The 12307-nt window shown below is 34.6% G+C and overlaps 2 protein-coding genes across 9 annotated transcripts in view; one reads left to right on the top strand and one right to left on the bottom strand.

The window, feature by feature from the left end:
• Positions 1 to 2269, top strand: LOC124213218 (transmembrane protein 256). Its single transcript, XM_046614278.2, has 5 exons — positions 1 to 205; positions 282 to 399; positions 782 to 941; positions 1762 to 1880; positions 1958 to 2269. Exons 2-5 carry the CDS (start codon positions 310 to 312, stop codon positions 2099 to 2101), a joined length of 513 nt encoding a protein of 170 aa, XP_046470234.1. The 5' UTR covers positions 1 to 205; positions 282 to 309; the 3' UTR covers positions 2102 to 2269.
• Positions 1816 to 12307, bottom strand: part of ctrip (E3 ubiquitin-protein ligase ctrip) — a 27772-nt gene continuing 17280 nt past the window's right edge. For all 8 annotated transcript variants that reach the window (XM_046614272.2, XM_046614270.2, XM_046614274.2 and 5 more), the window contains 10 exons: positions 10748 to 10936; positions 10421 to 10609; positions 10112 to 10303; positions 9748 to 9953; positions 9165 to 9590; positions 8301 to 8553; positions 6952 to 7197; positions 6415 to 6744; positions 5568 to 5886; positions 1816 to 4894 (listed from right to left, as the gene is read on the bottom strand). In XM_046614272.2, coding sequence (XP_046470228.1) covers positions 4698 to 4894; positions 5568 to 5886; positions 6415 to 6744; positions 6952 to 7197; positions 8301 to 8553; positions 9165 to 9590; positions 9748 to 9953; positions 10112 to 10303; positions 10421 to 10609; positions 10748 to 10936 — 2547 coding nt within the window. In that variant the 3' untranslated portion in view covers positions 1816 to 4697. The remainder of the gene's footprint in view (positions 4895 to 5567; positions 5887 to 6414; positions 6745 to 6951; positions 7198 to 8300; positions 8554 to 9164; positions 9591 to 9747; positions 9954 to 10111; positions 10304 to 10420; positions 10610 to 10747; positions 10937 to 12307) is intronic.

Consider the following 12307-nt stretch of genomic DNA (forward strand, 5'->3'; position numbering starts at 1 on the left):
CATTGACTATACTGTTGTACTGACAGTACTTTCAGTCAATTTCCGAACACGCCCCTTAAGGTAGTGCTTTCCTGCTTTAACTTTTTTTGGCATTTTCTATTGGTCAAAAACTCAGCAGTAAAATACTGCGACATTTTTTGCTGCCCGTGAAAATCCAGCCTACATTGGCGGAGTGGACTTTGCAGAAAAAGTATCAAACGTGCGCGTGAGTGAGCAATGATCTCAAACGAATTGAAATGAATTTGAGCACCGCATTTAAACTAATCGGTACGACGTCTTAGGTTAGGTTAGGATAGGTTGAATCGAAAAATGGGAATTCAAGAAGCGTTGAATTACGCGTTGTATACTAATCCCCTCAGTTCTAACGCATTTGACATCGCCAAGAGCACAATCACCGGCGTAAGTGTTAATCGATATACCAGCGCACTGGATGACAACGCATTATTTATTTTCATATTATTTCTTCGTATTTTTCCACTTAGAACAGACATAAGTAAAAGTCATGCCCTGTATATTTACATTTCATCAATTAATAATTATCTGTATATATCTAGTATACTTAATTAAGTGAATAAATAAATTCACAGATCGTTCAGTTTTCAGAATTTTTTTTTTTTTGTGCAACTTTTTCGCACATTTTCAATTCCAGAATGTTCATCATAGTAATCCATAGTGCTGGTAGTTCTTTGTCTTCCATAAATTTTCATCCTTTAGTACTAAAACAAAATTGATCACAGTGAAAATCAATTTGATTGCTATTTTGTTTTTTTTGCAATTTCAGTTAGTGAGTTACGTAGGATTAACTCCACAGACAGATATTAAAATGGTTGTACCATCTCCTGTGCCGTTATGGAAGCTTGCAGCTGCTACCGGACCGTACGTGAGACTTGCAGCATTCAGTGGAGCATTAGCAGTAGTCCTTGGTGCATACGGATCTCACCGTAAGTTGAAACATGTTGACTTGATCTTTCTTTCAATCTGAATGGTCCTTGCCATCTGAATCAAAAGATAGAAATCAAAAAAAAAAACTGGGGAAAAATCTCAGCAACGATATTTGTGCTAATGACTGAACACAAATGAACAATATAAATATAAATATAAATGAATGAATGAAATGATATTCATACTGCGATTAGGAATAATTCTGAGCAGATTCGAATAACACAAGTTAAGATATTAACAATTTGAGAAAAGGTATTATAATTAGAACATTTGAAATAATTAAACTCTGGTGTTGTTTTGTCCGCTTCTAATGTTTATTGGGTTATTTTGCTAAGCATAGGGATTGCAAGAGATAGAGTAAAAAAAATTTTACACTTACTTATCTCTAGACTGTATACAAATGGATTTGTGCGAGTTTCATCCAAAAGATGTTTGTGAATATTACATTTGCGCATTATAAACATTTTATACGGTAAGTTTTCTTGATTTTTGTTCTAAATATTTGTGGAGATTTGGACAGTGAGCAAAATGCGCCCAAAAACAGTAAAATTGGCTGACAAATAGCAGAGTATAATCATTTTGATCCTTTTAATTATAAAAATAAAAATCCAAAAAAATCTGCATAAAAAAGATGCAATTATATATAAAAATTATGGTAACTCGTACGCTTCAAATTTGCACAGAATCATTTCCATGCAATGGGTTCATTGTTTTTAGGTACCTTGAATTGTTTTTAACACTTGTCTCACCTCCACTTCTAATCAAAATGTACACGACACTTTGTAGAAATAATACTATTAACAGTATGAATTAATTCAGGACAATATCCGAAAGAGACTGCTAGAGATAGTATGAGGATTTTTGAAACGGCCAATAGATACCACTTTATTCACACTTTGGCCTTGCTTGGCCTGCCGCTTTGCAGGGCGTCAAATGTGGTAAGAACCTTTGCTAGCTTCTGTACAGAATTTAGACGCATGAAGTATACAGGTCTTGATAAGGTTGCATGTTTCAGGCTGGTGTCTTCATGGTTTCTGGTATTCTGATGTTCTGCGGTCCATGCTACTACTTTGCATTTACCTCCGACAAACGATTTAGCAAAGTGACACCATTCGGAGGCACTTGCTTCATCCTCGGCTGGCTAGCAATGCTCTATTGAATACTTCGGCAAATGAAGATATACGATAAGCCGGTACATTATCCCACATTTTACTGTAAGTTATGGTAATAATGTTTCAAGTTTTAGTTCAGTGACTGTTGATCAACTGCTGCTGCTGTGTTTTTTTCCTATTGACCAAACTGCAATAAACATTTATTTGTGCAATAATTACTGTCGCCAAACGTTCATTCGTTAATCCCTCTGTTAGTCAAAAATTTCCTGAAAAACTGAAGTTTAAATAAACGTGTAAGACAAATTTCACTGGAATTTTAGAAATCACCCTGAGAAATATCAAATCAGACAATTTCCCGAAGCTTTGTTTTCTTTAATTTCAGAAATATTCTACGGGTTTGAATAAAAAATTTTATAGCTGCTGAAATAATAATGAAACAAAAAATGTTGAGTTGACATTGAGCCGAAATTTTTTCTATTCAAGCGTGACTTCTGTAATTGTAGTAAATTAAGATTGAAATGTACATATAATATATGATTCTGGAAATCATTCTCTTTTCTTCACGTCCTTTTTTCCTTCATATCCAATCCATAATAAGTGCACGATATCCTTTTTATTAACGTGAATCACAGTAATACATCGACGCAGCGGAATACGGTCTGATGATGTTGGCGATATACTCCTTACGCAACTAAGTAATATAATCAGACTATCTTAACTTACGGTAATTAAAAAAATCGAAGAAAAATAATAATAATAATCATCGAATAATATTAATTAACAATATATATGAATTAAAATTAAATATAATAACGTATAAATATCGAATATTTATATACATACGTATGCATATAAAATATAACACAGATGTGAATATAGTACGTACATACATATGTCTATAACCATACATGTATGTTCATGTTTATTGGGTTGCATAACTCCTAATTTGGTCGGCATTCTTTGCCTCGAGATAATCAGCAACATAATCAAACACAAGAGATCGATAAGAAAAGAATACACACACACACACACGCTTGCACAGATTTAAAATTTTAATTATTAGATATTACTCCATTACTCTATATATATGTATACAAAATATATATATGTGTGTATATATATATATATAAGTATAATTGCGCCTGACGTGATACCAATAATAAAACGTGTGTGATTACTGTTACAGATATGGACAAAAAAAAAAAAATTAGGTATACGAGACAAAATTGGAAAAAAAATACTGAAACAAAAGAATAATTACCTTCTGATGTTACTATCATTACTTGTTCTCATAGTATTTTTTGGGGGAGGAAGGAACTTGAAGAGAGGTGTACAATATGTGTCATTAGAGGCGAAACGACAGAGGCAGATACAACCGATGACGGCATTCGACATACCGCAAATATAAAACTTTACATGATCCTAATTTAAATCCTCCTTCACCTGACATTCGTTAGTTCATTATTATAATTATTTTGTTTGTATGGTAGCTATATATTTTTTTTAATCGTTTCTATTTATGGTACTTTTCTTTTTCTGTTTTTCTTCTTCTTGAACTGTTTTTTTTAATCAAATCTGCGCGTCAATCAGATCGAGTCTCGCATTGTTCGTCTCGTAGTTTTGTTGACGCTTTGTGTACATGTATATTGTATAAATCATTGTCAATATTTCTGTTATATTTCTACTTTACTATAGTAACTAGTTGAACATACTCTAGATGCAGACAGGATAAAAATCGGCTCAAATTTCTTAAATAAATTACTAATTTCACAACCTACTCTGGACTCGGTCCTCATAACGCGCAGAAAATTAATCGGTATATTATCCGATATTAGCAGTAGAATATTATTGTTGTAGTAATAATAATAATAATGATGATAATAATAATTCTATAAATTATTTGTATTGATTTGCACGTAACAAACCATAGTATGTGGAGAATAATAGTTATATTTACAACTTTTTTCTTTCTCTTCTTTGTTGTTTTCATCTTCATTTTCATTATATCATCATTGTAATGTGCCAGAGACAAGACAGGCGAGATTGGCCATAACACTGTGAGGTGCTCAACTTTTTTTTTTGTTTTTCTTTTCGGAAGAGAGAGCCTTGCAGTTTGCTCACTCGTTATTGAATCCATTAAAATTATGGTAATATTGTTAAATTTGAAACAGGACACAAATGTTCGAAAAAAAAAAACTGCAAGAATGTACATAAAATTAAAAAAACAGAAAAAACCAGAACCAACGATAAACATGAAACTGGAATATTTATTAAAAATTGACCTAATCATTCAGAAGATGAGAGAAAAATAGAAGAGGGGGGAAAGATACAGAAAAAAATAACATGAAACTCGCGAATGTCTCTTCAGCAATGGACAAAAAATCACAATAATAATAATAATAATAATAATTGCTAGGTATACGCGTGTGTGTATTATATAAAGTGTAATAAAACTTATCTTTCTCATTGTTTCTCATTAAACCCTTGACTACGAACATTATTTTATTTTATTTTATTATTTATTTTTTATTTTTTTGCGTTTTCATAGTGGAAAATTTGTTTGAATTCAGTAAATCGGCAAAATTGGGGCAAAGAAAAGGGGGTAAATATAACAGAAAAAATCAACAAGCGAATATTCCATTTCTATGACAGATGGAACGAGTGTTGACCCTCTTGCGCAGCCATCCTTAGTTTCTCCCTCATTATTTCCAGCGTTGTGTAATCGGGCAGTTTTAAATAATTTACGCACGTCATTACAGAGGGTAGGAAATCGTCGGTTTTCATTGACGGGTCAAATGTTTTGCGTACTATCGTTAATGGCGGCGTTAGACTTTTGAAGCCTGGAATAAAAAGAAAATAGGTTTTTAAACTATGTGTGGAAACACATTCAACTGTGTTTGTGGAATGCAATGAACTAACGACTCTTGTTTCGAATTTCGGTGGAACTCGTGACTCATCTAGCAATTTCTCACAATAGTCAATATCACGAAGATTTCAGTAGTATATTGTGTTGCAAGTGCGGATAGTGGGCAATTTGCGAAGATTGTGCAGTTTGCAGCATGAGCCAAATCGAGCGCTGTAATTACACAAGTCAGATATCGCCTACCCGCACATATGATACCACGCTATAGTTTGCAACACCTATGAAGGAAAGTTTAATTTGAGAAGCTACGAAAGTGCGACTGACAGCGTCTAAAATCAGAGTCAGAGGTATACGTTGAATAACACACTGCGTAAAATTCAATTATTCGAAAGTGCGCCTACGCCGAAGGAAGACCTAGTGTGTAAAATATAGCTTTTAATTGTGCAATAGCTTTGTTTTACCGCAGTGTTCGAAAATGGAAATTTGTGAGCTGGTGTTGGAAAGAATAAGTTTTATTCACATTGATAAAAATCTTTAAGTTCCATTCACCGTACCGAGGTTTGCCTTACATTCGATTTTTCAATGTGCGTCATACAAACAAAAGAGTAAAAATGAAGAAGATCTAATGTAGGATAAATGAAAGAACTTACCTCCGACCGGTAATCTAGGAGAGCCAGTGACGAACTGAACGAATTGCCGTTGTTCTTCGCTCTTGTATTCCGACATGACTTCGAACAAGAATCGAATCGCGCGAGAGTCCGGAGTGTAGCCGTGATCCGTTCGGCAGCATTCCAGCAAAGTTTTTATATCCCAGTTGCCGCCGGTCTGAGCGTGGCCACAAAAAACAGCTTCAAGCTCCTCAGGAAAGAACAAACGAAGCTGCGAAGGCGGGAACACCGATTCAAATCCCTCCCTGAATGCCTCCATTTGTCTGAATACTCCTTCGTACAGGAACCAGTGAACCACTAACTGTGAAATCAAATTGTATCAGGTCAATTTTTCCTAACACTATTACACCTTCTGTAAGATTTACACAATTTTAAAAAAATCTAGAATCGAAATTCAGCACGAAACTGGCAAATTTAATAAAAACCAGAGTGTTTTGTATCAAAGCCAATTCTTGTGAATTCTCAATTCCCCATTCAAAATCTTGTACATAATACATAAGCAAAATAAAATCTTTACTGAAGAATAACCTCTTGATTCCAATTTTCAAAAGTTGTTGGCAGAACTCGAAGTTTTCTTATTGAAGTAACACGGAGAAAATGTTCATTTTCTTCTCAGATTGTTACTGCACAGTCGCATTTTGCAGAGATTTAAATTCTCAACCAATCAGAACAAGAAAAAAAATGTCGTCTTTCCTATGTAATTTCAAATAGGAAAATGTTTTATTCCAGAGGAAACTTAAGGTTTGAATTTTTTTTTTAGCAATGTGCCAGTTTGTAAGGATGAAGTAAAAAAACATATTTATTGAAAACGAAACACACTAATACACACCTTGATATATTGATCTAGGTTTTGTACATCAACGGGAAGCTCGCTACCACCTTTTCTCAATTCGACATTATCGTATCCCGGAAGTTCGAAGACTAGACCCAAATCAACGATGGGACATCCATCCAAAGATAGAGATTCGATCAGTTGATTCCGTTCGGCAGGTCTCAAGGTTTGATCCCTTTCAATCGCCTCTTTTCGCCTAACGATATCTTGGAGTTTGCAGAGAGTGCGATACACATCAGGGCAAACGTAGCACAAGTCGTTTAAAGTTAGGGTGTGCTCCTCTCCCAATAACCAACGATAGAAAGTTAAACTGAATGGCAAATCCAGCTGAAAAAAAGAAAATTTTCACTACTTTCTACCGTAATAATTATAGAAGTTATCCGAGGTATATAATTGGTTCAATTCTATAATTTACAAGCCTCGGACTTCTTCAATTCGTCCATGTTGCGATTTTAGGATTTTTTTTTGTAATTCGTCTGAAGGAAGGAAAAATTCGTCTGAGACTGATAACTACGTAGAAAATGTGTCACTTACCATTCTAGAATCGTAAATTGCCTTGGCCATGAACTTTCCAAGAAACTTGAACTTAGTTTTCTGCTTAGCCAGGTGTGAAACCTTTGTATTCCATGGAATGGGAGTCGGAAAAAGGCCGTGAGGGCTATTTACATATCCTCCCAGAGTTGGTGTTGAACTTCCATGCCATAATTCAAGGTCTGCACGTTGCAGCTCTCTTGAAACCAGAGCATAAAATTCAAGTGTGGGACCCAAGCCTGTACCGACCTATAAGGAGATTAGTTCCAAAATTAAAAATTGATGATTATGAATAAATAGTTTTAAATACCCTGTTCAGTTATTGAATTTGTTAAAATAGTAACAGGAAGCAACGGTCATAGGCTATTTAAATGAAAAATCAAGTGTATACCCCAGCCAAAATTATTTTTAAAAACTTTCAATACTTTCTACGAATGTACTGAGAATCTGAATTCCCAACTGTTTCCTAATTTTTCTAATTGAAATTCTATTTAATTTCTAGAAAGTTTGTAGAAATGTTTAATTTTCAATACAGGGAATAAATTTTACGAAATTTCTCGAAAAACGTTGATATTTCTTGAAAATACTATAAGATTTTCATAATTTTAATTTTTCTGCAGATATGGCCATATTGTTTCGAATATAAGCCGAGGCTTTTTGTCGTTGGCAGCACCAGCCAAAATCATCCTCACCTAATATGCCGTCTTATGTGCGGTTAACTAAGAAAACCACCTGAAATGCTGTCTTAGAATTGGGGATTGTCTTATATGTGAGTCGACTTATACATAGAACAATACGGTATATTACAGATATGTTCAAATTACTTCAGCGACATTTCACAGAAATTACTATCGAACTACTTCCTAAATATGTTCAATTTCTCTTGGAACTGTGCTCCAATTTTTCATCATATCGTACCGTTAAAACTTACTAAATGAAAAAGAAGTTCGGGAAACGTGAGTTGTTTTTAGAAATTTATTCCGTTTTAACCTCGAACTCAATTAGGTCAGGAGTACTTGAAAATTTAAAATTGTCAGTAGAAACTGGAATTCCGAAGGAATAAAAGTTCTTTCATAAAACTTGATAGAATTTCTCAAAACCGTTCAAACATTATTAAAAATAATCAAAAGCCATCTTGAAAAGATACAAAATTTATATATGGATATGTATCACTGAAAAATAACAGAAACGAATGTGAATCTCTGAATTTCTTCAATACAGTGAGTATCTAAAATCTCTTAAATACGGAAAATCAGATGTAATACGAACAGTGAAATAAACTTTAGGGATTTGAAACACAGAGATGATATGCATATTGCAAAAAGAAAATGGATTAATGATGGCATTATTACCTCATTAACATACTGTACTTCAAGCAGCGCTTTGCTCGAGGCCAAGTCCTGAATGACTTGTTCAGCTTGCTTTAGGATGTCTGTCCTTGATATGGTTCGCTTCCTCCTCTCTAAACGTGGCGTTACTCGCTCCTGACTGTCCGAGCCTGAGAGCTCAGGAGCGGAATCAAGAAGTCGCTGCAGTGCACGATCTCGGTCAAATGATGTGGCGTAGAGGAGCAATTGTCGTGTTTCAAATGGAAATAAGAATGGGCTGAAAAGCAATTTCGATATCATCATATTTCCAAAAAAACATAAAAGCCAGCAGAAAAATCAACTGGCTTAAAAGAAAGTGACCTGAAACTTAATACTATTCCCTTTAATCGCGAGGGTAAAAATATTTGATGAGCAGATTTTCATTTTTACTAATAATTCAAGGATGGTTTGACCGATCTTACTCAAAACCTCATCTGTTCCAAGTTAAATGAAGTTAAATTTCATTTAAATTGATTAATCCGTTAATAGAGTTATTAACGAATCGAAAAATTTTCGTTCATGCAAATAACTCAGGAATATTTGAGCCGACTTTGGTAAAAATTAGATCAGTACTAAACTTAGAAGAACCGTATCAATTAAGACCAATATTGTAAAAATCTATTTATATATTAGTTCTCAAATATCATTGGAATAAAAATTGATCTCAGATAAATACTCAGCTTTCTATTTGAAATATGAGGTTCAAGTTCATAAGTTGATATGACGACGTAATTGTAAAAAAGTATCGTTACTATATTACATATAATAAGGTGTATTAATAGTACAAAATTACGTTAATGTTACAAACTTCAACCTGGTAATTTAACGTATGTAATGAGCATAACTTACCAAACTGCAGCAATCTGTTGCAGCCAAGAAGGAAGATTTCCAGTCATAATGACAAGCGGATCTTGGAGTTGTCTATTCGCTTTGGCAGCAATTTTATTATTAACAAAATCTTGGGCGGATAGAAGTCTGATGCTTTTAAGATGAGGAAATAAAACACCCCAGTGACGATTCAACGAATGTAACAAACGGAGTAAACAAAGACCGTCCAGAGAAGCGTCTGCTATTGTTACGGAGAGAGGGAGTGTCGGGGTGAGATAAGGTGCCAGTGGACATCGTGGCGGTGGAATCGTTCCCTCTAACCAAAGGCTGTCTTCCTTTCTCTTAGAGCTTATTTTCGTACTCTTTCCTTTTCCTTTCCGGCTGCTACTGCTCTGAGAACTTGACCCAGGTTTTGAGGATACCATTGTTTCATCCTCAGGTACAGGCCTGAATTTCGGAAGACAAAACCGTTGAGAATGCACACCGTATTATTGACTAAACTGTTTCGATCGAAATTTACGGTTTTCAATTCTTTTTTCCATTCAAACGGGTTAAGTTTCCGATAAAATGTATCAGTGAACAGCAAAAAAATTTGAATACGCACCTGTAGTAAATTGTGTGTGTTTGTACCCAAACAGCATCGTGACCCAGAGGTGCTTCTCCGTCAGTTTCAGCCTCCGAATGATCAACTCCCACGCAGCCAAACTGTCTCACCGCTTGATAAACTGTCATATTGAACGGCAGGACTTGATCGCCGATCAGAAATTGAAGTTTATGTTTAGCCGAGCCCTGGCTTATCACAACTGCAGCCTATTTCATGGTATCAAAAATAATGACCTTTTAAGACAACAAATACATCAAGGAAGAACAGACATTTGGGAAGTAACGAGAAAAAATAAAGGTACAAAACATTAAAAGAATTTTCCCAAACTACATTGTCAATGAAAAAATCAGGTGAGGAATCCTACCAAAGTATCATCGATGTCATCTTCACTATTGTCGTCATCACTGACCATTGATTCAGCATCCCTAATTCTGCCATATCCTCGCACCATCAGATAACGTTCAATGGCCTGAACAAGCGCAAGGGGATCTATTTTGACGGTACCTCCCTTCCATTGCTTCAGATTATTGCAGTCTGGATGTCGTTGAAGATTGCACTGAAACAAGATTCAGTCATTTTAATTCTTTGTCAAGCTGATGAAAATAATTTCTGCAACAAAAACTTTGTGCAATCTTAAAATACGGCAAGAAAAATTATTTCCCGTTTCAAATACCTTGAGTTGGTGAGTGTTGAAGAATTTCAAAGCGCTCGTCCCGCCTCGTCCGGCTCCAGATCCGGCCGGTAAATCATGTACTTTTACTGGGAATTGTTCCAATTGAGCAACGCAGCTATTCAATTTGGCAACGAGTGCACCAAAAGCCCTGGCATTTAGGTCGACCAACACTCCATTGTCTTGTTCAATCTGGATAGTAGAGCAAGTAACAAAAAAGCACTTGAAAGAAATAGTTAGCAAACGAGAAATGAAATGACCAACAATATAATAATTAGAATATTTTCGTTTATACATGGCATGTTATTCATTAATGGACACGAAACTTACGGTGGAATCGGCGAAGAGCTTCCAGAACATCCGTAAGCGATCGTATCGATGCCCTGGCGCGTCTGTGGTAGTGAGGTAGTTGAGAAGAGCTTTTATTAATCCGCTGTAGTTCATCTCGAATGGCGATATATCACTTTCTAACACAATGTCTCGGAGCTCGGTTAATGCTGACAGCATTTCATCCATTTCCTGCGTGTACGAAGTTGAAAAACTCATCATTTATAAAAAGAAAATTGAATATTACACAATGATCTTCTTTAAACTATCATGAAATTTCATCTAAAATTTAATGTACGACTTCTTCTCCTTATCAGTATACAACATATGGAAATTGATTCAGCGACAGCTAATTTTACTCCCTAGTCAATTACGTTGGCAATGGAGGACTTCAGCCCACATTAATATCCGTATGTGTTCACAGATTTTTCAAGTTTGTCATCAATTTTCCATAGGCAAAATACCAAACCGCAAACTAACTTTGGTTATTCAGATGTAATTACAACGAAAAATCAAGCAGAATGTAAATATGTGATATAGAATTTTTCAAACCTAAGATACTTTACAGTTTAATAAAAAACTGAATCTGAAATTCCCTGACTTTTCCAGGTATTCCAGCCTCAAAATACGATTTTTGCAGGAAAACTTAAAAAAAAATATGCTTCTGATTGATGACAATTTCTTTACACATTAATATTAATACCTTCAGTATTATCTAGTAGCTATCTTAACGACTGACTATCAGTTTACAAACAACAGCCTGCGATTTTCACTATGAATGAAGAATTTCATATTTTGTTTAAGAACGAGTTTTATTTCTTCGAAATTTAAAATTCGAGTCTTATTTTCGAAATTCCCTGAGTTATCCCGGTTTTCCCTGTGCGTGTGAACTCTAAAAAACTGCGTCGTAAATTGCGTCTGGTGGCACATTATAGGGGTATCTGCAAATACACGGTTGAACAAGTGATAAATTTTTTTTAATTTAACTTGACAACAAATTATTCTCATCAATTATGGATTGTTTTGTTCGAATGTATGTCGATCGAATTTCAGTGACATATTCTTCTTATCAGAATCAATTATTAAGAAGCATTGTTACTGCAACAACGTCAAACATTCTACTTGGCCACATGCTTCGCATTGCTCATGATGTTTGAAGAACAGCTCAAGTTATTTACTTTAAATTTAGAGATAGTATTTTTAGACATTTTATCCTCTGCCACGATACGTAATTCTTCTTTGAGCATCATATTACTTTTTTGTTAATTGAAGAAAGGCGTAAATTTTAGATGAAGTCTGAAATTTCAACTTCACACGATATCCAAAAAAATAAATAAATAAATCAACCGAGTCGCGATAGAAGATAAAGTGTTCAAAAATAATATTGCAAACTTTTAAACAAATCGATTAAGTCATTTTGAAATATAGTGGACACTGCAAAACATCTCATCAAGCGAAATTGTTGACGTTATTAATCTTACTGTCAATAACAATGCTTCGTATTGACAATGGGAGAAAAAGAAATAAATAAATAAAAAACACAAATGACGTTCATTTTGCGCA

This window comes from Neodiprion pinetum, chromosome 2 (assembly GCF_021155775.2).
Source record: "Neodiprion pinetum isolate iyNeoPine1 chromosome 2, iyNeoPine1.2, whole genome shotgun sequence".
Taxonomy (NCBI): Eukaryota; Metazoa; Arthropoda; class Insecta; order Hymenoptera; family Diprionidae; genus Neodiprion; species Neodiprion pinetum.

Excerpts from the sequence above, each read along its gene's own strand:
- LOC124213218 (XM_046614278.2), top strand. The coding sequence starts at position 310 with ATGGGAATTCAAGAAGCGTTGAATTACGCGTTGTATACTAATCCCCTC. Across the intron at positions 942-1,761 it reads TGGTGCATACGGATCTCACC|GACAATATCCGAAAGAGACT; the intron begins GTAAGTTGAAAC and ends GAATTAATTCAG. Across the intron at positions 1,881-1,957 it reads TTTGCAGGGCGTCAAATGTG|GCTGGTGTCTTCATGGTTTC; the intron begins GTAAGAACCTTT and ends TGCATGTTTCAG.